Source organism: Onychostoma macrolepis, chromosome 03, assembly GCF_012432095.1.
Source record: "Onychostoma macrolepis isolate SWU-2019 chromosome 03, ASM1243209v1, whole genome shotgun sequence".
Lineage (NCBI taxonomy): Eukaryota > Metazoa > Chordata > Actinopteri > Cypriniformes > Cyprinidae > Onychostoma > Onychostoma macrolepis.
The window spans coordinates 19,361,283-19,387,863 of NC_081157.1; the positions used below are offsets into that span (position 1 = coordinate 19,361,283).

Below are 26,581 nucleotides of genomic sequence, written 5' to 3' on the forward strand. Positions count from 1 at the left end.
ACTCAAATTTTCTGAACAGGTGGATGCTCTTTTCTCATTCAAGCTCTTCCAAAAATCGGATCAGCATTTCCTCAGCATTCCTTTAGGGTTTTTTGACAAGGGAATTTGTGTCAAGGTTTATTTTGGTTTGTTAACATGGTTCATGTTCACAACAACAGCTTCAGTGGAGTCTCTCAATGGATTCTCAACAAGCAAAGTTGATAAACAGTTGAAGTGAGAAGCGTTTCCCAAGGTGACCTTGAAACTTCATTGTCTCAGGTTTCGGACACACTGATCAGTCATCAGACACCAAGGGGGACAGATCAATGAGTGTCAGAAGAAAACAGCACCCGTCACTGACCTCCCCACTGAGCCCTCGTATGAAGAACACATGGCACCATCAATCCTGTTGACCTGGAGCCGTCTTACTGGCTGCATTTACATACTGGCTGGCTGTTGCTTCTATAGAGGACTGTATATGGACAAATGCATTCACTTAGCTACTGAAATGGCTTTGCTTTTGATCAGAGGCTCAGCTTCAGAAGCCAAGAGAGCCTCATTCACAGCACGACTGATGCAAAGAGCTGCAATATATTTATATATACAGTGAACTCTGAAAGTCTGAGTCCACACTGAAATATCAGAGATTTAAAACACAAATCTCAAAAAAATAAATATTTTAGGATTGTGTGCTTGTATGAACTTATATATGAGTAAAAAACTACTTGCAGATAATATTAAAGGGTTAGTTCACCCAAAAATGAAAATTCTGTCATTAATTACTCACCCTCATGTCGTTCCAAACCCGTAAGACCTTCGTTCATCTTCAGAAAACAAATTAAGATATTTTTGATGAAATCTGAGTGCTCTCTGACCCTCCATAGACAGCAAGGATCCTTACACGATCAAGGCTCAGAGGAGATTGTTCAAATAATCCATGTGACATCAGTGGTTCAACCATAATTTTACGAAGCTACGAGAATACTTTTTGTGCACAAAGAAAACAAAAATAATGACTTTATTCAACAACTCGTCTCCTCCGCGTCACCCTATAGCGCCATTTTGAAGAGTATCACATACGTAAACAATGTATGCTGTTCTGTGTCAGCAGCACCATACGTGGATACACCGCGTACGTTGTTTACGCTATGATCTGAATATACTGCATTGTAAAAAAATCCGTAAAATTTACGGTAAAAAACGGCAGCTGTGGTTGCTGGAATGCTACCGTAAAAATACGGTAACAACATTTTAGGTTTTACGGTTTTACCTTAAATTTACAGTTAAATGCCGTAACTTCATTAACTGATATAATGTTAATATACCAATCTATTGAAGTACTGAAATCTGTTTTGTACCTTTGAAATACACGGATAACCACCAAATGCAGGTGGTGATGAGAAAGTCACATGATTAATCAAAGCCCATCTCAAGCAGCTTTTAAATAACAACATACATAGAAGGTGCACAGTGTCATTCACACAAACATTAAACACCATCATGGTGAGACTCATTCAACTGAAATATGCAATAAACATTCATTTAACAACATTAGATGTTACACAAGGAATTCTGGGAACGTCACTTTGCGGGTTTTCCCTGTAAATTTTACAGGAACCTACCGTTAACCATTTAACAGGTTTTTACTGTAGCATTTTCACAGTTTTTTACCGTTAAAATCACAATAATTTTTTACAATGTGTAAACAGCGTATCCGCGTACATATGTTGCATACATTGTTTACGGCATCAGAATCTTGAGCAGCACATAAGTGATTGTGTGTAACTTTGCAAAAAACAAAAACATCTTTCACTGCGGGATGAAAGCTATTAGAATGCAGTTATAATATAATTCAAGATATGGAGGCAAAAATACGCTGTAAGAATTCTTATATTTAAGACACGATATAGTTAAGTAATATCACTAGAGCAAAAGTGTAGTTTTCCCAAATATTAGCAAGATCGCAAATGAATTGATTTTATACAACAGTTCAGTTGTTATGAAAGTGTAAGAACCATAAATAAGTTTGTTGAAGGCTGCTGGGTTGGATGTGGCTTGTGGGTTGTCTTTGAGAGGCTTGGCTTTTGATCATGAAGAATATATGAAATGGTGACCTGCAGCTGGAGGAACAGAGGCATCAAGCGGCGGCAGGTGTTGAGCAGTTTAGCCCGACTGCGTATACAGACTGATGATCTGAAAGAGCCGCTGCATTACGAACGCAGTAAAAAGTTGAGGCTGTACAAAGCAGGTACTCATGTTAGGCCCACGTAGGATTGATATTCATCTCTACACAAACACAAAGTCACCTTCAGCAGGCTTTTCTTTGTTACTGTAGTAACAACAGTGCAGTGTGTTAAACATTTACTATGTCTGAGCTCGATTTAAATTCATTTTAACTCCCAATGCCCATGACACATAGCCAGAGCTTTGTTTTTGGTTGAGCCTGAGGCCAGAACACACTAATAATCAGGAGTTATTTTTATTTTGCCTCTGTTTGAGTCAATAAGCATGAATAGTGTATTTTAGAGCACATGTCTTCTCATTTTTCTCATCAATAGAGATTTAGAAATCTAATTCACATCACTCTTATGCAAGAAAGAAGTGGCTTTATAAAGATGCTTTTTCAGTGAAGTTATGAAACAAATGTCTGTCAATCACCAAGGCCACGTCATGCAGCCAGATTTAGCTTATGTTCATTTGGCGATTCTTGACGAGAAATCTGATGTAATATTGTACTACATATGCATTGAAAACTGGTGAGTTTACAAGAGAGTTTTATAGTACACTGTTTCTACGCAGTGAACAGTGAAATTCCCAAATTATTGCGGCATGTATTTGATCATCTAATCAGTAACCAATGGCATATGACAAGCTCATTTTAGGGCAGATCACACTCGTTTGAGCAGCTTTGACAGTGTTGACATTAACAACAAGCGTTTTTGCATCGGCAGGCTTTGCGTCTTTAATGAGAGTCTGATGTTGGTGAAATGTCATGGCTGAGAGGCTTTAAACACGTGGAGGGCACAGGTCAAACGCAGAAGCACTTCATCTGAGCACAAGAGCCTCAATTCTCGCGGGGATCCGTAATCCAGGTAATGTCTTTATCTGTCCCCGATCATTTCTGATTAGTTCTCATCTGGGAAATCACGCAGCGGCCGGATTCCACATCCGGCAATCAGGATTAATGTCAGTTGGAATATCAAAATGGACTATGATACTTTTAGCTGTGTGCTATTTGTGGAGATGAGCTCTTGTGACAGCTGACTGAAGCATGACACAAAAGCAGCTGCGCCGAAAGCATGAAGACTCTATAAAAATTCATACATTGTACAAGTTTTGATGTTTTTTTTTGTCACCTAATATCATCTACAGGTGATAATTTATTTTATTTATATAATAATAAAATATGGTTTGCATGGAAATTTCTAATATTTTCATTACTGTGATGCATGAAAATCTCATTCTCATGACTGTAATGTGAAAAAATTGTATTTAAAAAGGTATTCATACACTATGTTTGCATTCATTTCATACTCAAGAAATATTCAGGCATAAGATTTATGTATTTGAATTGCATATGATATTTCCATCTATTTGGATTACAGTTTTAACATGAACAAATTTTTCTGATATATTTTTGTCAGGCATACAGTACATAAATGAAACAGGTAAGACACAGGTATCATTTCTGTAAAAGTATTAATAAACCGAGTCTGTTTTAAATGCACAATAACTAGGTTTCTATATTTATCATAAACAAATCCAATTTGTTTCAATCGCATACATTTTACCTGAATATTGCTTGTTTAATAGCCACGTTTTAACCACGTTCATACTTTTTAACTGAATACATTTAATTTCATTTTCACAATAGACACATTTATTCTGATTCCAGGCATTTTTAATAAATGCATCTTGAAAATATGATTATTTAAATAAAATAGTTTAGATAATAATAATAAACTGTCAATAAACTGTCTTTTTTTTTTTTTCCAGAAATCTTACCTGTTTCTTACCCATTTCATTTATATACAAACAACATATATATATATATATATATATATATAAATATAGGTCCCACTTTATATTAGGTGGCCTTAACTACTGTGTGTATGTTACAATATGTTATTTATTTATAATATTATTTTAAATAATATTGTTTTAAAATGAGAATCTAATAATGATTACCTCTTGCAATTAAATGACACAATAAAATAGAAATAAAACATCTGGATGCAGTTCTGGTATGAGAATTAAGGGGGATTTGTGCTTAATTATCATGAAAATATCACGGTCCTAAAATAGGCTTCATTTCCATTTTTTACATGTTCATTTGCATTATTTGGTCTTGATTCTGCCATTAAAATTGACCTAGTCGTGTGTTTGTGAGACCAGAGCTGTTATATATCCGAAGTAAATCTAAACTGGGTTAACTTGATGTTCTGAGGGTGAACTGAACATGAAACAGAATAGTAACCACACAAGCTGTTTTAAACAGAACACCTAGGGTAAGCAACAAACTTCAAAAACATAAATTATGTAAGGAAGGAAAATAAAAACGCCAAGATGACGTTTTTGGAGATGGTGGTTACCGAAGAAGGGATGAGCAAGAGCGCTTCGTGGGCTGTGAAGAAGGGCTTGTGCGGAAGGGAGGATATGACATTCAGGTTTCATAATTTAATGAGAGTTGTTGAGCTGAAAGGGCTTTTGTGAGTAGTTTTTCATGGAACAGGATTGTTGAGCGGAGACTCTGTGTGCCTGGAAGAGGTCATCCTCCTGCTCCACATTCTCTCTGACTGTAATTACGGAGAAACACATGTTAGCTGGCCAGATTTTCACTCACAGATCTTTGTCTGAGGGCAGAGCCGAAACTGTGGCATTTTAATTTGCCCCCACAACTGTGAAACTTGCCCTTTTCCAAATGGATACAGAACTGTGTGTGCTAATTACTAGTTCATACTCGGCTACTCTCAGCTTCAACCACAACCTCCAGGCAACAGCGAGAACTTGTGCTCCTTCTCCGCGCTGTAAAGTCCCGCTTAGGGAATGTATAATGAAGGGAAATTATAATTAAAACCATGGCCATGATTTTTACAGCGTTTGAAATAAGACTGTAGTTTCATATTTTTAACCTCACTATATGTGCCCAGTATCATATTTTATTTAGCATTATTTTAATCACAGATGAAGTACCAAATATGCTGTGTGCTTTGTGATTTAGGTTAATAGCAGATATAAAATTGTTCAATGGCTTGGGTTTTTAATTTTTAATTTTTTTGTAACGTATTTATTTAATAGACCCTTGTGAAAAAGAAATAGACTTTTGCATACTTTTAAAAACAGTACTTGTTACAGAAAAAGTGAAGAGTTCAGATGCAAAAGCCTCTAAGTGCAATTTGAAATTTTCTTCTAAAATTAGCATTTTTATCAGGTTCCTATATTTATGTTTAGTTTTTTCACTTTAATTGCATAGAAAAAAACCTATACATTGCCATTAGAGTAAAATTACTGCATAGCAGTAACCTAAACATAGCAGCCAGATAAAAATGCTTATTTTAGATGAAAATTTCAGATGGTACTTAGAGGCTTTTGCATCTGAACTCTTCAAATATACTTTTAAAGAATATGCTTAAGTGTGAACTGAATGCAATTTGTTTGCATTAAATTGCATGTTATTTGCATTTGCATTAAATGAAAATGTATTATAGTTTAAATGTATATTAAAGGGATAGTTCACCCGAAAATGAAAATTACCCCATGATTTACTCATCCTCAAGCCAGGTGTATATGACGTTCTTCTTTCAGATGAATACAATCGGAGTTATATTAAAACATGTCCTGGCTCTTCCAAGCTTTATAATAGCAGTGAATGGTGGCAGAGCTTTTAAAAACCAAAAAAGTGCATCCATCCATCATGAAAAGTGCTCCACACGACTCTAGGGGTTTTAGAGTGGTTTTTGGACACTTAAGTAGGACTTAAGTACATTTACGGTAAAACAAAATATACACTGTAAAAAATATTAAAAAATATAAAAGTTAACAATTAAAAACAAACAAAATAAACAAACAAGCAAGCAAGCAAGCAAGCAAACAAACAGACATACAGATTATTGGAGAAAGTTTGGCAAAAAAATACTTCTACAGTCTTTACAATATTTCCAGTTCAATTCAATGTTACTTGTAGTTTCTTTGTAATTAAGTGTGAAATTTACTAGCATTTTCCGAGTGAAAACTGTTTCTACACAATTTTTCAGTGTACTTTAATGTCAATTATATTGAAACTTGTATGTCTATATCTGTAATTACATTTAAAATATATCAACTTTATAATATTAACTTAAGTATTTTTTTTTTTTTTTTAAACAGTCATTAAAGTGTCTCTCTTTATGTACACTTAATGTCACTTTTCATTTCATGTCGACCCTGGACGACAAAACCAGTCTTAAGTGTAAATTTTTCGAAATTGAGATTTATAGATCTGAATAAATAAGCTTTCCATTGATGTATGGTTTGTTAGGATCGGACAATATTTGGCTGAGATACAACTATTTGAAAATCTGGAATCTGAAGGTGCAAAAAAATCTAAATATTGAGAAAATCGCCTTTAAAGTTGTCCAAATGAAGTTCTTAGCAATGAATATTACTAATAAAAAATGAAGTTTGGATACATTTACGGTAAGAAATTTACAAAATATCTTCATGGAACATGATCCCAGGAACATGGAACATGGAACATGACCCCAGCGACTTAAGACTGGTTTTGTGATCCAGGGTCACATATTGTATTATCTTCAAGTACAGTTTATAAAAATGCTTTTAAGATTTGAAATACACTACAAGTGCATATTCCATACAATTAAGCACTTTCAATAAGTATCAACCTGATGTTTTTTAATACACTGGCCAGTATTTGCACAATTTGAGAAACTCTCAAGATCTCTTCTGAAGCACTAAAGGAGACACTTCTCAGTAATGTGTGATTAATGGGGTTGTTTACTCAGGAGAAATTTCTGAGATTAATGAGACGCGAGCATGAATAAGACTGTCCATTTAATGTCTTTTATGGGAGAAAAATCGAGATAATATAAAGCATCTCATTTGTGATGTGTCTTTCCTATGGGGCGGCTGCAGTTGAACCCAACAATAGCGCTGTCAGATACTCACAATGCTTCATCAGTATCTTCCTCCTGACATTTTTAAAAATAAATTTTTATTGTATGTGTAATTCTGCCATAGTTAAAGCACGATAGCAATTACAATGTGACGCCTTGGGAAACGGAAACCCATGAATTAACGCCAGTGACAACCTGAAAGTGCAAATTAAAACAGAGAGCCCCGGAAAAGCACGACCTACATTGCTCTGCTCATAATCCGCAGATTTTTTCATTTCCACCTGGCATCTTGCCAGGATGAGGATTTTGCAGCTGCTGGAAGCAATTTGATCCAAAACAGAGGACCGGAAAAAACTGCCATTGATGTCTATTCAAGGCTTCTGTGGACGCAAACAAAACAGCACAGCATCACACTTCCATTATGAGAAGAAAATCAACACAATGCCTTCCCAGAAAACCCATCTTCTGTGCGATCTGAGAAGTGATGCATCAGATAACAAGCAGAGTCTAGACATGTCCAGAATAGAGACATGCACACAAGACAATTTCATTACAGGTCATTCCAGTTATATTTCACTCTGTCAGACTTTACGTTGCAAAGCACACTCATTCACTAAGAGTTCAAGGACATCAGAGGTGCAACATAGAAAGGGTTTGAACCCACAACCTTCCGTATGAGGTTTTATCCACAACACCTTCAGCTGTGCCAAATGTCAAAGAGACATGGCAGTTTGAGACCAGGCACGTGACTTTAGGACAAAAACCTAGAAAGTTATAAGAAGCTTTATCTGGTTTTGAAAATGTATTTCTAAAGATAAATGGACTGTGCCAGACTTCACAAGTCTCAATAAAATTATTGCAGGGCTTTCAAAGGCTCCCACAGCAGAGGAGAGACAATAGGGGGAAAAGAAGATACAGCAGGGCAGCATCTAGCTTTGAATAGACACATATTTTTCTATTATAATGGATTGAATGGAATATTGTATTAATGTGTCCATTTGACCTTGTTAGTGTTCAACCATATCTCTCTAGTTTCAACATCTACTCATAACAGTACTAAAACGAGTAGACAATGAATTATGAGCTCAGACTGACAGGTTAAGAGCAATCACATAGAGATGGATTTTTTTTTGTTCCATTTCTGAAACAAAGACATTTTTATTTACTTATGGAAATTATGAGATCAATGATTCATAAGTAGATTTGTCCGTTTCTGGCTAAGCCACATAAAGTGTTCTATATTTGTAGGCATTTATTTGGTCTGAGGACGAAACAGTTGATTTTTTTACCTTTTAAAAGTTTTGAGGTCATTGACAATTTTCTTTAAAAGATGCATTAAATCAATTTAAAAGTGTAAGAAAAGACATTTATAATGTTACAAAAATTCTATTTCAGATAAATGCTGTCTTTTGAATGTTCAATTGAAAAAAAAAAAAAGGATCACGGGTTAAATATTATTATTATTTAAAAATTATTTTTATATTAATATAAAAATATTAAGCAGCACAACTGTTTTCAACACTGATAATTCTAAGAAAAGTTTCTTATCATATCCTCATAATAGAATGATTTCTGAAGGATCATGCGACACTGAAGACTGGAGTAATGATGCTGAAAATTCAGCTTTGCCCTCATAGGAATAACTTACATTTGAAAAATTACAGTTTTTCTGTTACTGTTTTTCAAATAAATTGCTGAGTATAAAAGATTTCTTTCAACAAAAATCTCAAACAAAAAATTACAAACTTTTGAAAAGTAGTGTAAATTGTGTCTATGTTAGACAAAAATGATAAAATCATTTAATGCCAGATATGAGATTTTTTTTTTTTTTTTTTGAGGTTTAATATGCATTTAATATTGTAGGCTATTTCAAAAAGTATTAAAAGAAGTTTATAGAGACCACACTGCATATAAACAGAAATCCTGTTGAACTGCAAAGAAACTGTGTAGCAACTGTAAAAGACTCAAATATTCCCCGAGGCAGAACTCTGATGTGTGGTTTTCAGAATCATTTATTGGGTGAAGAAGGACATTCAACCGTTCCTCCATGCTGAACAACATCCCCAGGTTGCTCTGTATACGAGGAATGAGAGATTTCACATTAAACCCATTTTTTTTTGGTCTATTATTTAGCTCGCTCTTGCCATTTCACGCTGTGGTCTTACATTAGGGGTTGAATCCTTGAAAAACCCAGAAAGCACAGTCGGTGCTCAGAAAAGGCCATTCATTTTGGACAAAAATATCATGTTACATTCTGAACAAAATCAGGTCAGATTATAAACAAGTAAACATTTTGTCCTAATGCTGCCTTCAAATCCAAAATGTATAATCATAATTATGATTTGATCAGAATAACATGGACACATAGCTTTCACCATGATTCTTTAATTCCCAAATTCAGAGGTTCCCATTGGTCACTATGACATTGCTTAGTTTAATATATGATGATTTCAACAGGGCCTGAAGGCAGCATAACAGAACAAAATGCATTTACATACGAGATTTTTGTTCCTCTAGGTACATTTATGACACAAAATAGCAGTAGATTACATTCAAATGAAAGAAACTGAGTATTCAAAAGAGTTTGATCTCATTCCAGTGCATTTCGGTTGAGCAGTAGAGCTCTTGTAGCCCAAATACAAACACGTGTCGACAAGGGAAACACACTAATGCATTATTAGTGTCTATTGTGTAAGAACGCTGCACCACAGTGAATTTCACAGACTTTGATCTGGCCTTTGTGCACAACAAGTTGAAAGATGAAATGAAAACATCCATGTAACACAGCGAGACGGAGTGAGAGTGACAGGCCCAGCAGCATTTAGACGTGAAAACACAGAAACGATGCCGAGGACCACATTTACATAAAGTGTCCCATATATATATATTGCACTGCTCTACTTCAACACAAATGTACGGTTTGAAGTCATCTAAATAGATCAAGCACAAATAAAATCAGAAAGCACACAAGTGAATCTCACGAAAACATCCCCAGGTCTGTTTTTTAGGACTATTACTCATTTTTGTTGTTGTTTTGTGACATTATTTTTATGATAATAAGCACATTTCAGTTTTTTATTTTTTGAGTTCTCAGAGTTGATTCTCATTATTGTAATTACTGTAATACTGGTTTTATTTCAAGAAAATTACAGTAAAATAATATTTACATAAAAAAGCAATGAAGGCAGTACTGCACATACTACCAGGACTACCATAAACACTTCACAATAAAAAAATATATATATTTTGCATTACGCTAATGAGAATCTATTGGAAATGTGCTTAATTTGAATTAAAATAATGTTACAATGCAAAAATGGGATTAAAAATAGGCTTCATTTTCTTATGCAAAATATATTTTTCTTTTGATTTTGGAGGGAAATATGACCTTGACAGGTTTCGTGAGATTCACCCATTTGTAGCATCAAACTGTCAGATAAATCAAACTTCCTGACGTTGCACTTAAACAAGTGCAAACGCTGTCAACGTCATTACTGCCTATCAGTATTTCAGTTTCATCTCAACGAAAAAATTTTTTTTAATTTTCAATGAAGCGTTATTAAAAAAGTATAGCACACATTCCTGGTCGAGTTCTCACAGTTAATCTCATAACGCCATGATCTGTTCATGTCAAAATCCTTCATAAACGTTTCAAAGACACCCCAGTTTGGGATTCACAAACTGAATGTAATCAAACTAGCTTGACGAGGTGAACCACTGCAGCCAGACCTTCTCTCATAGAGCTGCAGGTCAGTCCTTGGCGGCTTTGCTACTTTAAGGTTTCTGGATGTCAGATCTGTTTGAGACGGCAGCTGGTGAGGGACAGCGATATTAAAGAAGATTTTTTAAAATGCGAATGTTCCTTCCACTAATCTCTGGATCACAGACATAAAGACACTTCTGTCTGAATGCCTCTCCATATGTGTAACGTCACAGGCCAGCTCATTCATTAATTTTTAATAAAGCTTATGTTGAAACTGTGCAGTTGAATTTCTTCAGGGGTTTGAAGGGCATCGGTCTATACACAACATGACAAAAGCTCAAAGCGAAAATGGAAAAAAATCCATCTTTTACTGCAGTTCTTAAAATACCCATGAGTTTGTGTTAGAGAAGAAGCTTTTGAAGGACGCAACACAGAGAAAAGCATATATAATATCACCAAGAAAGTTTTGCTTCAGCCAGAGCCGCAAATACTCTATTTTGACCTTGAATGTGCAGACTGATTTTTTTTTTCTAATTAATCACAGTCATTTTAGTTATTGGTCAGGCTGACAGCAAAGTCTCAACAAACATAAAGCAGAATAGAGGACGAAATAATCCTTCATTTGAAAACATGTAAACGTGTGTTTCTTTTGAACTGTCTTTGTAAGTTCCCAGAGCAGTATTGGGACGTGGGTTACCTCTACAACAAGAATGCTTCCAAACTGACAGACGTGTCCTTAGGAATCAAAGAGACGGTCTTCACAAATCTCCAGTGCTGCTTTTGTGGCACCGCCAAATACCTCCACATTGGCATCGACCCACGGCACCACGTTGCCAGGCATGTAGGCTGAGCAGTTGGCCATAGCAGAGATGTCTATAGGACGCAGGACTCTGTCCCACATGTTGAAGTGGCTTAACTCTCCTACGAAGGCTTGAGTGGCATCAAATCTTCCACCTACGATGTCCTGTGGAATAACAGCACACGTCACTAAACTATGGATACAGTAAAAACAGTATCATTACAATTTTAATGAACTGTTTTCTATTTGAAAATATTTTAAAACGTAATTTATTCCTGTGATGCAAAGCAAAATTTTCAGCATCTTTACTCCAGTCTTCAGTGTCAATATTATAAGTATTCACTTTTGATCAATGTAATGCATCCTAGTTGAATAAAAATACCAATATATATATAAAAATCTTAACCCTAAACTTTTGAATAGCAGTGCATGGAATTTATTTTACAGTATGTCTATTTACAATGTACTTACCTAAGAAAGTACTGGGTAATAACTACATGGGTTAAGTTTAGGTTTAGGGGTAGGTTCAGAGTAACTATCTAGTTATTATCAAGTTAATGTAATCACTATAATAGGTACGGGGTACATTTCATTTTAAGGTGTCCTTGTTACAATTTAAGTAATATTAATTAACTAAATGTACTTACTATATGGTTAGGGTTAGGAATTTGGTTTTGGCTTAGGGTTACTTGCATGTAATTATGCATAATTTATTGTTATTATAATAGTAAGTAAATGTAACATGTGTAACAAGCACACCTTAAAATAAAGTGTTACCGAAGTACAATGTGGAACAGGGCTGTAAAATAAAGTGCTACCCATTTGTTTTATTTCATTGTTCTTTTCATTTCATTGCTTTCATATCTTTAGAGCATTGATTTAGAGCACTGCATCTAAAGTCATACACATTCAGACAGAAGCCATTGTGTTTTTGAGTGTCCTGTCACGAGGGCTGCGTTTTTAATTTGATCATAGTCCTTTGTTGAACCCTTAGAAACCAAGATCCTCCTAATTTCACTTTCAGGAAAGGTTTATTAATCAACTAATAGTTCAGGCAACGTGCAAACTGTATTACCAGCTGATTTTGAAAATACAATATGCAGCTTTACACATTTCTAAAATCTTTGACTATCAGTGTTTTTTAAAACTCAGCAAACTGGGACTTTGCTCTGATCCAAATTCTAATGAGCCGCCTTGCTGTCTGCTACAGTATGTAACCTTCTAATGCTAACTGATGGAAGCTCACAGGAGACTACACTAAAATCCTCTGCATGGGAAATTCTGCTGAGACCTGAAGTTAGTTCATCTGTCTACATACTTTATAGCTCGCTGGCTGAATAAGAACACATTTGGTGTAATTCTACAGACATCTGATATTCCTTTAATGCCAGTCAGCCCAACATCAGCCAAATCCATGGGTTTAGCCTGCTGGGAATGGAAGCCAAGTTGATATGACCCAGTTTGGGTTGATAATCATTCATAATCAGTAACCCCGTGGTGCTGGGTTGGGAATGTGGCATGAATGAGATCATGCAAGTTCAAACGGTTCTTTGAGTGTTGAGACCACTTCGTCTATCCATTTTTGTGGCACTCACGAGAGGAATATGTTTGTTAAATGTAAGATAACTAACTGAAGCAGAGAAAAGAGAGGATTTTGATACTGCCTAAAATGAGGAACGCAGGGTTTTGTCTAAGTTTTTTTTTTCTTTTCTTGCGTTAAAACAAGTTGAGTAGTGACCAGGGACTGAAACAGCCAGAATGGTGCTTGAGAGGAGTGATTAAAAAGGCTTTAAATGAAGACAGTAACATCTTGTTGATATACATAGCATTTTTTTTTTCTAAATTTCAGTGTTTATTACAGGTTTTCAGTCCGTGCATTACTTGGCGGCACTCAACACCTTATGCTTTGACCATAGTGGGTCTATTTTTGTTGGCAGTGAATAAAAAATATAGTTTGTAGCTTAACTAGTAGAGTGTGAGAATAGTAATGCCAAGGACGTAGGTTCAATCCTCAGGGAACTGATTAAAATTCATACCCTGTATGCACTGCCAAAAGCAGTAAAAGCATCACTAATGAAGTTGATGAATTCTGTGATGTTTTGTCGTATTAGTTCTAAAACAATCCATTTGTTTAATAAAATTGCAGAAATGTGTATGATAATATCAACATATCAAACATCAAAATGAACTTTGCATACAAGACAACTGTCAATCCTTCTGAGCAATGCAGTTAAATTAAGGTTCTTTGTTGGCACTGATGGTTCCACGAAGAACCTTCAACATCCATGGAACTTTTCCAATGCACAAAAGGTTCTTTCGAGTGGAAAAAGGTTCTTTAGATGATTAAAATGTTCTTCACACTAAGAAATATGGTTATTGTAACAACTTTTCACTGTAAGGTTTTATGGGGAACCCAAAATGGTTCTTCTATGGCATCATTATTAAAAACCACTTTTATTTGAAAGAGTATTTTAAATAAATATGTAGCTTACAACACAAGCATATTCATTTTTAAAAGAGTTCCAATTTTACTGCACAACAGGAATGGCCCAGGGGTTTAAAAGACAATTAATATTCAGCAGGATTATTGCTTTAGCTGCACTGACACTATCAGATGAGAACAAAATTTGAACGCAACTGACACTAACTTTGCAATATCGACACTTATTGAACTGAATTGAATCAACACTGAACTGAATAATGAGCTGAATAATGACACTATTATCTTCTGTAGAGCTGCTTTACAACTGAAATTTAATTTGTTTCATAATTGATGAATTGCACAACAGTAACCCTGTTATATGTTCCTGCTTATTAATGTGTAGCTGCATAATAAATGTGACTTGACTTGACCTAGCTAACAGCTATTCAATTCTATCACTTCTCGCAATTTAGGTCAAAGATTGTGCTTTTTCATGCACCGTTAAGCAGTGTGAATGCGCTCAATGATCAAAGTAGCTCAGTGTAGGTGACCAGCAGATTATGTGTCACATGTGGATTTTGTGTGCTTGCTATCTGTGTCACATGTAACATTTCTCTCAAGAAGTCCCTGAGCTCTCAAGTGCTGCTGAGAGGTGACGTCTTCTCATCATCGCGTGTGAAGACTTATTATTATCGTTGCATGTCTTCCTCGTGAGGGATCAGCTCTTTTACGTCCTCTCTCTCACCCTCATGTGCTCACCTGTTCTTGCCCCAGGATAATGACTCCTCCAGGTTTAATTGGGTGCCAGGGGGCCAAGTTCTCTCCAGTCCCTAGTCTCTCTCCATCCTGATAAGCCTCCCAGAAGCCGTCTCTGGTTGTCCAGGTGATGCAGATGTGATGCCAGCGGCCGTCACTCACGGAGAGAGGAAGCTGAGCTACCTGTGACAGAAAGGACCAAACCGTAGGGGGTTATTACTGTGGAAACTGATGCTAAAAAGTGCATATTTAAGAAGAAGTAACTGCTTTCACAGTAATAATTCAGGAGATGTATGCTGGTTTCCTCCACTGTGTCCCTACAGACATAATCCTGAAATGCCTCACTGTAACTCACTTCCCATCAAAGAATATAATTAGATTTGCGGAAGAAAAAGTGTAAGTCTGTTAGTCGCTGTGCTAAGGTGTTTTGAGCTGTTATGTGGTTCTGGGTGGTTGGCCATGTCAAAAGAGTCCAGCCTCGATTGCTAGATATGACTCAAGTTCTTCCTTACATGCAAGTCTATGAGTCTGATTGCTAAGAACTATAATATCGCACCTCTGCTCAACAAGCTGCACAATTTGAGGTGACATTCATGTCCGTAGCACAACAGGGTGTTACGCACCAAATTTAATACTCAAGAGAGGGGTTTGTTCAGATTGCTAAGTGAAAGCAACAGCAATTTTTCACTGGCGAAATACAGTTATTTCAATCGTAATCCATATGATTTGGAATTTTATGCAAGGATGAAAAATTTCCACACACAGATTTTGCAATTTTAGTCACTTGTATTTGTCCATAATCCATAATAAAGCTTCCTCCAGTAAAAAAAAATTAAATAAAAAATCCCCTGTTGTCCTCTGACATCAAAATCCCTCAACATGTTTGTTTTTCATACTGTTTTGCACAGTTTTTGCTTGTACACGGTGATTGATCTGTGCATATTTCTCTCCTGATTCATACGAGACGACTTTTTCACTGGAGAAAGCAATATTATGGATTATGGATTATGGCCAGAAGCAGTGGTTTGAAGTTAAAACGTCTTAATGATGGATTTGTTTCTTACGAACACATAGCTTTTCACTTCACAAAACGTTAATTGATGGACTGGAGTGGGTGTGGATTACTTGTGAATTATTGTGATGTTTTTAAGGCACCCGTTCATTGCAGAGGATCCATTGGTGAGCAAGTGATGAAATGCTAAATTTTCTCAAATTTAGTCAATTTTCAGGAATATTTTCATTTTAGGTTGAACTATTCCTGAGCACACTTTGTTCCACTGACTTCTATTCATACAAATGCAATTGGGGGAGATATGAAACAGTTTAAGTTCAGTGAACTCTGACCCTTGTCATCGTGTGACCTCTTAGGGTCTGGATTACTGCGTTGCAGTAAAGTGGAGTATATTGCATATTTTTACATTTTCAACTGTGCTATGTTTGATGTCATATTATGACCACTGCAATGTCTGTAGAAATTTTGCACGCTTTAACGTCTAGTGTGCAGCTTAAGGGAGGATATAAAGTGTCTTGATGAATCATCATAAGATAAACTGCCATCTATAAAGTTGTATCTGACACCTCACATACTTTAAAATAGTTTATATAGTTAATCTACAAGCTAGACGCACATTGAGTTTGACAACTACTGCACCTTGAGACCAGGCCTTTAATGCACTTAAGTTGAGCAGTATGCAGAAAGTATGAAAACACAACATTCAGACAGAAGTAACGAAGCACTGAGGTGTGATGCATTCACTGGAGTGGGAAAAAGCACTGAAGACACACTCGACAGGTAATCACATTCAGCATGGCAGCTTCTCTCTCGATCCTCGTCACTTTCTTGTTCTTTCCAGCTTGATGTACACACACACACACACACACACATGCGTACACGCACACACTGTACATGTATAATGCATGTTGTGCAGGGCTGCGGGGCAAGATGCCTCTCTCAATAAGCAAGAAGCCAAACTGACACTTCCTGAGTGAGGTATCAGGGGAATTAGCAGGGCAGGAGAGCTCATTCGTTCTTTTCCCATCTCTCGCTCTCTCAAGACCCTCAGGTTACACTCAACAAAAAACAGTGATGGCGCAGTCTCCTCCACAATGATCCAAAGATACAGCATCCATGGTTACGGAGACATGCTAACCTCATTTGCGGATGAGATATTGGAAGCTAATTTTCCCCAAAGAAAAGCAGCTCAGTTTCATATTCTTGATTTAGAACCACGAAGGACATATTTAATTCATTTATGTGTGCTTTAATACTAAACTTTGAAATCATAGAGACTCTTGTGCAACAACAGCTCCTGAAAGCTAATCAACTAACTTTCGTTTTTTAATTAAACGTGCATGTGAAAATCTTTTGTGTGTCTCTCTGCAGCCAACATGCATTGCCATCATGCAATATCTTTAAGAAATGGGTTTGCTGAAGTTGTACAAAATAATCTAATTGCAAAAATCTAATTTCAAAGGTCCTGATGCATTTTTTAAATGTCTTCCAATAATAGTATGGCAAACATTTTAGGAACTTTTTTTTGCATGATTTATCTTAAAATGGTATTTCACATATTTTGATGGATGGATCAACTGGGTATTCAAAACTAGTGGAGTATCCTGTAAAAATCTAAAAATAAATTTTTACAATTAAGGAAAAGATGGGTATCGATGGGTGTTGGTGCAAAAGGCACTACAGTGTTCTGAGTGGTTGTTTACTGGCCTAAGTCAAAAAAAGCCTGCCTACCTTTATTATATTCTGGTCTCTGGTAGACACGAGTCCCTCAATGCAAGTCTGTGTACTGTACAGCAGGCGAAAAGACTGACCATAAAATAAGCACATTACTTAATCATTTGAGTTGTGGGATGAGTTATGCTGAAGTTTAACACCTTTTATAAACTTTCTAGCAAGCAAAGAATATATACAGTAGGCAAGGTCAATATATCAGCCGATATTTAGCATTTTTAATTATCAGCACCAGTCGTTTTCCCAAGTTTTTTTGTTTAGTTAATAAGTGCCTTAAGCAGGACTTTTGTTTTGCAAATGATCCAAGCCATGTGAACTGGCTGCAAACAGGAGAGTCACTGAAGGAGCACGATCATGCAGCTGCAAATGTCATATTGACTGTACTGTATGCTGTAAGTAAAATGAGATTTATCCGATTAGTGAGTGCACTGGTTACAGTGTTTATTTCCTTTTTATTAATGTTTTAGCAATTTCTTTGTTTTTGAAAATGCCATAAAATTATTACAGAATCAAGAAGTCTTAAAATATAAATCTGTTTATTTATTTTACAGAATTTTTACTGCATTTTTTCTAGTGAATTCATTTTTAAATGATTTTTTTCAAATTATTTTAGTAAGTATTATGTAAAATAAATATTAATTTAATTTCAGCATTCATTATGATTGTGTTATTAACCATCTTTAAATCAAATACTGTGAGAACATGTACTATATATTGGTTTTATATCTCTAAGATATCAGCATCAGCCATCAAAAATACCTGTATCAGTCTACCACTACTATCTAATTATAGGTAATCTTCAGCCCTGTTCATGTGTCCAGAACTTTTAATGTTAAAATATTAACATTAATCAAATGCCGAGTGGTTTCATGCAGTGACCAGGGCGAGTGAAGACAGTGGAGCTCATGTGATGTGCCTCCCGTTAGCTACTGTAGATGCAGTTAAAGGACTAGTTCACTTCCAGAGTAAAAAATTCCTGATAATTTACTCACCTCCATGTCATTCAAGATGTTCATTGTTTTTGAGGAAAACATTCCAGGATTTTTCTCCATATAGTGGACAGAAATGGGAGCCAATGGGTTGAGGGTCCAAATCGTAGTTTCATTGCTTCAAAGGGCTCTACACGATCCCGGCCGAGGAATAAAGGTCTTATCTAGTGAAATGATCGCTCATTTTCTACTAAAATAAATAAATAATATATATATATATATATATATATATATATATATATATATATATATATATATATATATATATATACACACACATACTTTTAACCACAAATGCTCTTTTTCACTAGTTCGACTTCACACATTACATAGTTATGTTGGAAAGGTCACGCGTGATGTAGGTGGAAGTACCGACCCAGTGTTTACAAAGCGAACGTGCAAAGACTAAGTCAAACTCCCTTTACAAAAAAAGGTAAAACAACGATGCTGGGCAATTTTGAAGTTGGGGAAGAAGTTGGAGGAGTTTATCGCCCTACCTTTCTGAACCGGAGTACACAGACTAAGTACTAACCATGAAACTAAGTCATGGATGTGTATCACAGAGCTAGTCCAAGATGAGCATTTGTGATAAAAAGTACATAGATTTTTGTTTGGTCTTTTTTAGAAAATGACCAGTCGTTTCACTAGATAAGACCCTTTCTTCTTGGCTGGGACTGTGTAGAGCCCTTTGAAGCTGCATTGAAACTACAATTTGGACCTTCAACCCGTTGGCTGCCATTGAAGTCCACTACATGGAGAAAATCCTGGAATGTTTTCCTCAAAAACCTTAATTTCTTTTTGACTGAAGAAAGAAAGACTTGAACATTTTGGATGACATGGGGGTGAGTAAATTATCATGAAATTTTCATTCTGGAAGTGCACTAATCCTTTAATCCTTGTAATGAGCAATTTTCCAATTTTATATATATCTCTGAGCTATGCATGGTAAAACTTGTTTGAAATTTTGTGTTGCATGTATGACAAATAGTCTACTTGTGTGTGAGTGTGAGCATAATAGTTGTCCTGAGCTGTGACAAATTAATTTTTAAAAGTACAAATATTCAGTGTAGCCTCTCAATTAACATAAGTAAAAAAAAAACTACACAATAGTGATACAATACATGCTGTTTAAAATAGTTTTAGATGGAATTTAACATCTCAAACCACATGGCAGTTTAATTAGCCCCTGCATGTAATTTGTATTAAAATAAAAGAAACCTTTGGGGACCATTTAAAATGAACTACTATATTTTTTCATTAATCATATTTAGACAAGTGCTATTTTTAAGACAAAAGACACCTATGATATAATGCCAGGTTTTTAATCATTGTCAACAAAACAATTATTAATTTAATGAGATTGTTATATATTCAATTCTAGGGAAATCTGACATTGTTCCAAAGAAACACAATGAATAAAAACATGAATAGCTTTGCTGTATTTCATAAAGGCTCACCTTATCATTGACGAGCAGCTCCATGGGGCTGTTTCCCCACTCTATCAGCACAATCTCATTGGCTTGACCCGGGACGCCGTAAGAGAACGGGGTTCCGATTCCAGGACTGGCGCTGGACTTGAGCCACATACACACAGTGAAGGCGTACATCTCTGGCAAACTCTTCTTGATGCGGCCATACAGGTAGTTGGTGCGCAGCGGCAGAGACACCTTAAAGTCCTCTGGAGATTTGAATGCACTGTTACCTGCGAAGAGAATCGAAGGAGAGGTTTGCATTGAAGGACAGGAAGATGCAAATTGCTGACCTGCGATTGTGTTAATTTGATTTCGGCAAATTGAATCTGAGTAAGGCTTTTAGGTTCAATGAATGAAATGAGCGATCCATGCAGACTCATGTAATTGTCCTAATATGAAGTGACATACTGGGGCTATGTTAGGTGAAATAATGATGTAGCTGCTGATGATGCTTTGGCGTTAATCAGTCGCTTTGCAAAAGTGGCTCGATTTGTGCTAACACTGATCTGAATTCTGAATACAACAGGACGATATGGCCCATCCAGTGCTAACAGATGGGGCCTGTATAAATCCCACATCCAAAAAGGCCAAAAGGAGCGGTAAAGGCAAACAAATGATTGTAAATAGCAAGTTCATTTACATGCAGACATTCTCACACAAAACTAAATCTGCCACAGCCAACACATTCTGCCACAGTGGTACCTTTGTTTCATCTTTCAACACAAAATTGGCCCAATGCATTGAAGTTTAGGCAGTGAAGCATTAGCTAAAGGTTTCCCCTGATGCTGTGTTGAGCGCTGGTCAAGCGTTTAAAGTTTCAACAATGACCTTTCAAAGTGCAGCCAATGATTTACAAGCAAGCTGCATGATGGATGCAATGCCTGCCTTTGCCATGACTGCTCCAACTTTGCACCTAAGTTGAATTTTACCCATGTTTATCTTACCATTCAAAATTTTGGGGTAAGTAAGATTTAAAAAAAAAAACAATAATAATAATAATACTTTGATTCATTAAGGAAGCATTAAATTAAGTAAAAGTGACAGTAACAAGCTGGGGTGCATTTCCCAAAAGCATCGTTAGCCAACTATGGTCGCACCCCTGATCTCATGACAAAAACGTACCTGTGGGAACTTTTTTGCAAGATGCGAAATACGCAGCGCCATGTACGTTTCGTGACATATTTGATGTGAAATATCCACTGAGTGGCGCTAAAAGAGTGTTGTTTTTTTCCCCCCGGAACAGATGAATGTACATATGGTAAGTTTTATGTGACGTTGCTTTTGTAGGTGTCACCGCAGTTCTGACTTGAAATGTCCGTTGAGTGGGGCTATAAGTCTAATGCTCTGTGACATTTTAAAATAACATACCATTTGTACTACACCTAAACCTACCCGAGAGTATGAACAAAAGCGATTGTGACATAAAAACGCAATCGCAAGCATACGGTTTTAGCTTGTTTTTCAATCTCTCATCTCTTTCATTATTTATGATTCGTTCCCATGGATTCCGCATCTTAAGTCCAATTCCGTGCCAGCTGAGCTACTGAGAAAGCTTGTTTCACCTGTAAAGTGAAACATATGGAACTGTAATCATAACTGTGTACGAAAACGATTACAAATGCTCGCTGTTTTACCACCTCTGCAATTTCTGTTGTAAACTGCAGTGATTTGTACTTATTGGTACATATTTCGCATCTTGTGAAAAAGTTCCCACAGGTATGTTTTCGTCATGAGATCAGGTAGGACAGTAAAGACATTTATAATGTAAGAAAAAATCTATTTCACATAAATGCTTTTTTTTTTTTTTTTTTAATGTTCTATTCATCAAAGGATCCTGAAAAAAAATGTATTGTGGTTTCCACAAAACTATGATGCACAGATGTTTTCAAAATTGATAATAAGAAATGTTTCTTCAGCAGCAAATGATCATGTTCGAGTGATTTCTGAAGGATCATGTGACACTGAAGACTGGAGAAATGATGCTGAAAATTCAGCTTTGACACCGCAGGAATAAAAACAGAAAACAGTTATTTTAAAATGAAATAATAGTTCACAATATTACTGTATTTTTAATCAAGTGAATGCATCCTTGGTGAGAAAAAATACGTCTTTCAAGAACATTAAAAACTCTTTCCAACTTTAAAGTGTTGAATGATATTTATTTATTTATTGTTTGTTTGTTTTATTGTTTTCTTTTCAATACTTTCTCATCCTTTGTTTGCTGTCATGCCATGTTTGTTTAGTATGCGTTCCCCTCAAGGACTGCTTTTGTTCTGTGATATATCAAAACAATCGGCAGGACTTTTTTCTCTTCTAAGCCCAAATACATATTTTCGCTGTGAATATGTGTATATCCCATGCTTGCTTTCTTTACCAGCTCATTGCCCTTCGGTGGCACTTTCTGCAATGGTTTCATGTGGAGTTCAAAGTGTGTAAGGCGCTTACATTGAGTGTGAAACAGCTTTGACTAGTCTACCTATCCCATACTGGGGACAGCAAGTAAAAATAAATGTTTTGAACTGGTAGGGCACCACATCAGTAAGAAAAAATTATGGATTCTATCTCATTTGACATGACTGACTGAATAATTCATGTCTGATAGCAGCCGTACTTTTCTCCAGCTCGGTGATCCTCTCCAGCAGTGAGCTGAGGGTGTTCTCGGTGCGCTGTCGGTGAGCGGTCGTCTCGTTGTACAGCTGGCTCTTTTCCTCCTCTAGTTCGGCGACTCTGGTCAGCAGCTGGCTCTCCAGGTCAGTCAGACGGCGCTTCAGCAGGTCTCTCAGCTCGTTGGGAAACATTCCACCTGATGTGTTGGTACGCAGCTGCTGCTGCAGGACAAAAGACACAATATATCAATCTGCCTCGTGCTGTTATAGCCAGAAATTGTTCATAATGAACTGCTGGGGATTTGTGAGATGCTGAATTAATGTTGAATGCTTTAAGGGGATCCCACTTTATATTAGGTGTCTTCAACTACTATGTACTTCCATCATATTATATTTAATATTAAATTATATTTAGATGTATGTTACATTTAAATGTTTATTCAAGTGAAAAATATAATTTAAGATCACCAAATTAACCTAATTAGGCTACATTAATTTATACCAAACAAACTATTTTTATGGGTTAAATCAAGTAGAAATATCTCTTTATGTTAAAAATTGAAGGTTACCACCTTTTCATTGTAGATACAATGTATGTATTGTATTCAGTGCTGTACTACAAAACACTTGCGACTATTGATGTGTGAAGAATGTAACGTTAGGAACAGGTTTATTATTATGGGTAGGTTTAAGGGTGGGTTAAGAACAAGGGTCAACAGTGATATTATAGGCTACACTTTATTTTAAGGTGTCCTTGTTAAAGTGTAATGATACATTTAAGTACTGAGTAATATTAATTAACTACATGTACTTAATTAATATTAACTACATGTACTTACTATATGGTTAGGGTTAGGATTAGGTTTTGGCTTAGGGTTACTTGAATATAATTATTCATAATTAATTGTTATTATAATAGTAAATACATGTAAAATACAGGTAAATTGTGTAAAAATGTGACTTCTTAAAATAAAGTATTACCAAATTATACTGTAGATGTAATTACAGGAATTAATTACAGATGTAATTACAAGAAGGTATTTTTTTTAAAAATATAAGCACACTGTAAAAGCATGTATGTGCACAATAATTGTACATTGTAGTTGACAGACACCATGCGGGTCCAATTTTATTTAATTTTTTTAAATGGGTTGTCATTCAGTTTATAGTTTTGTTAAATCAGTTTATTACATTACTAATTTAACCCTTCCAGAGTGAAAATGAGTATTCATTTTGATCAATGACCCTGAATGAATTCAAGTTTTTCATATTGGTAATATTCCATATGTGACCCTGGAGCACAAAACCAGTCTTAAGTCGCTGGGGTATATTTAATAGCCAAAAATACATTGTATGGGTCAAAATGATCCATTTTTCTTTTTTGCCAAAAATCATTAGGATATTAAGTAAAGATCATGTTCCATGAAGATATTTTGTAAATGTCTTACCGTAAATGTATCAAAACGTAATTTTTGATTAGTAATATGCATTACTAAGAACTTCATTTGGACATCTTTAAAGGCGATTTTCTCAATATTTTGATTTTTTTGCACCCTCAGATTCCAGATTTTCAAATAGTTGTATCTCAGCCAAATAGTGTCCGATCCAACCATACATCAATGGAAAGCTTATTTATTCAGCTTTCAGATGGTGTATAAATCTCCATTTCGAAAAATTGACACTTAAGACTGGTTTTGTGGTCCAGGGTCACATATCCACTTGGCTATTAACAAGAAGTGATATGTCAATTGAGTAATACACCAAAATCTTCCAATAGCCTTGTCAATTGGTGCATTTAGTTTCAGCTATTCTGTGAATGTATAATTTGCTCATTTTGTATTTTGCATGCAGCTATCCGAATTATACCATACGAGTCTTTGAAAAACGCATAGTGGTCACTGATTGCAATTTCAACTAAAACACTCTTGGTTCCAAAATGGGGTTTGTGCATCGATGCCATAGAATAACCATTTTGGGTTCCCCAAGAACCTTTCAGTTTTATAACTAACTTTATAATTTCCACTTTAAAGAACTTTTAGTGGTTCCATGGACTTTAGCGGTTCTTCATGGAACCATCGATGCCAATTAAGAATCTTTATTTTTAAAAGTTACGAGCAAAGTTCTTTGCACTATCAGTATATGTTTAAAATAAAGACTGAATCTGTATCTGCTCACTACTTCCCATCTACAATATCAAAGCTAATTATTAATATTCAATTCAAATCGTGAATTCAAATAGAAAAAGTCCCTCCCTCCAGGCGTAAATCAAGCATCACTAATAAGCAAGAGCAATCTTCACAGATCATTAGAGCTCTATTTTCCTTAAAACCATCACAAATGGCTCTTAAGTGCCCATGATTGCCCTTAAGCATAAACTCTCACCTCCAGGTTCTCCAGACGGTCTTTGAGGCTCTGCATGGTCTTGCCCAGCTGCTCCACAGTCTCAGTGGGGTCACGCGGCAGATCGCCCATCGTGTTTTTACTATAATCCTTCCTGCGCGCGCTGCCCCGAGACTTGGCGTCCGCCTCGCAGCGCGCGAGTTTGGAGTTGAGCTCTTTGATGGTGCCCTGCTGACTGACGATAGTTTCCTTCTGCTGCAGGATGGTCTCTCGAAGCTGAATGATAGTATTCCGCAGTTCTTCCTCCTGCGGACTTGTGCTTTGGACCCGGTTGGTCGCTTCCACCGGGCAACTGAGGTCGGTGCCCGCTGGCACGGCGGTGCACACAAAGCGGTTTCCCTTCGCGGCGCTCGCGCCAGCCACTTTCCCGCTCCCTGACGCGTATAAAAGCAGCAGTGCCACAAAAAGAGCTCTCATTACGACCGTTTGTCTCTTAAAAACGCAGAAAACTTGAGTAAACTCAGTTAGTTAGATTAAAAAAGACGTTTAGCGTAGATTCCACAATAAAATCAGATCTTCAAAAAAACATTTGAGTTTGCTATTTAAATAAAAATGCGTATAGCTCCACGACACGGCGCTAATAAAAATCACTCAAAACAACACAGATGAGCTGTAGTTAGCTTGGAAATCCAACGCTTTTTCCAGTACAAACCGAGTGCTGCTCTCTTCGCACAGTCAGTGAATATGTTAAACAAACTGTTGGAGTCCTTCTCACAGACGCGTCAAACGCATTTAACTCCCCTGTCACTCGCAAACAAGTAGCTGTCCAAACGAAGAGCGATTTCCAGAGCGGTTTCTGGCGTTGAATGCCGACTGTCAGCGCTTTAAGTCTCTTCACACAGTCAGTGGTGCTGAACGGACAGCGGCGCTTTACCGGATTAATATAGAGACTCAGGCGCGCGCAGTTTGGCTCCGCTGGAGAGGCGCGCGGATTGACTGAGCTTCATCTACGTCACTTACTCGCGCTTGATGCGAGTCACGCTTGTAAATTATATTGCCGTGGATTTTTCTGGCCTCCAGTGAATGTCGCGTTGAATAAACAGTGCGCCGAGCAGATGCAGAGAGCTCTTTAATAAACTGCAATTTCAGCCAATAACTGCTTCTCGGCCAATTTAACCCTCGTGTTCTGGAGAGATAACGTTCTTCACCTTATGTTTGGGTCCAAAGATGATTCATATGTCAAGTTAAACCACCTTGACAACAGTTGGTTAAACTCAAAAGGTTTTGAAAAGTGAAGTTAATTATGGATCAGGTGGTTTTAAACCTTTTAACTGGTCTCCCACATGCCCTTATAAAGAGAATGTTTTGTCTTGTACTTCTGCTAAAATAACAAAAATAAGGACTTAGTTGTGTCCCAATTACATATAGACTTCAAATATCAAGTACAATGTTAAATTATTATGTTAATTACATGATAAATTACATACAGTACTATACACTATACACTTAAAATAGCAGCATCATTCAGGTATTTGAACCGAAGTGCACTTCTTCTTGTCGATTTTTTGGAGTGAAAACACTTCTCACACTATTTAAACTAAATAAGGTGATGTCCTCTTTTTTCTGGACGTGTCCTGGTTGGATTTTTTTATTGCATAAA

At 36.3% G+C, this 26,581-nt stretch overlaps 1 protein-coding gene across 2 annotated transcripts; it reads right to left on the reverse strand.

The window, feature by feature from the left end:
* Positions 1–9,085: 9,085 nt before the first annotated feature.
* nptx2a (neuronal pentraxin 2a) lies at positions 9,086–25,865 on the reverse strand. Of its 2 annotated transcripts, none has more exons than XM_058770588.1 (5): positions 24,964–25,865; positions 22,587–22,800; positions 19,961–20,205; positions 14,775–14,954; positions 9,086–11,758 (listed from the first exon to the last, which is right to left on the reverse strand). In XM_058770588.1, the coding sequence occupies exons 1-5, from the start codon at positions 25,396–25,398 to the stop codon at positions 11,531–11,533; spliced, it is 1,302 nt and encodes a 433-aa protein (XP_058626571.1). In that variant the 5' UTR covers positions 25,399–25,865; the 3' UTR covers positions 9,086–11,530. The 2 variants fall into 2 exon arrangements, with proteins under 2 accessions (XP_058626571.1, XP_058626570.1); XM_058770587.1 differs by having other exon boundaries at positions 22,587–22,803.
* Between the last annotated feature and the right edge of the window lie 716 nt (positions 25,866–26,581).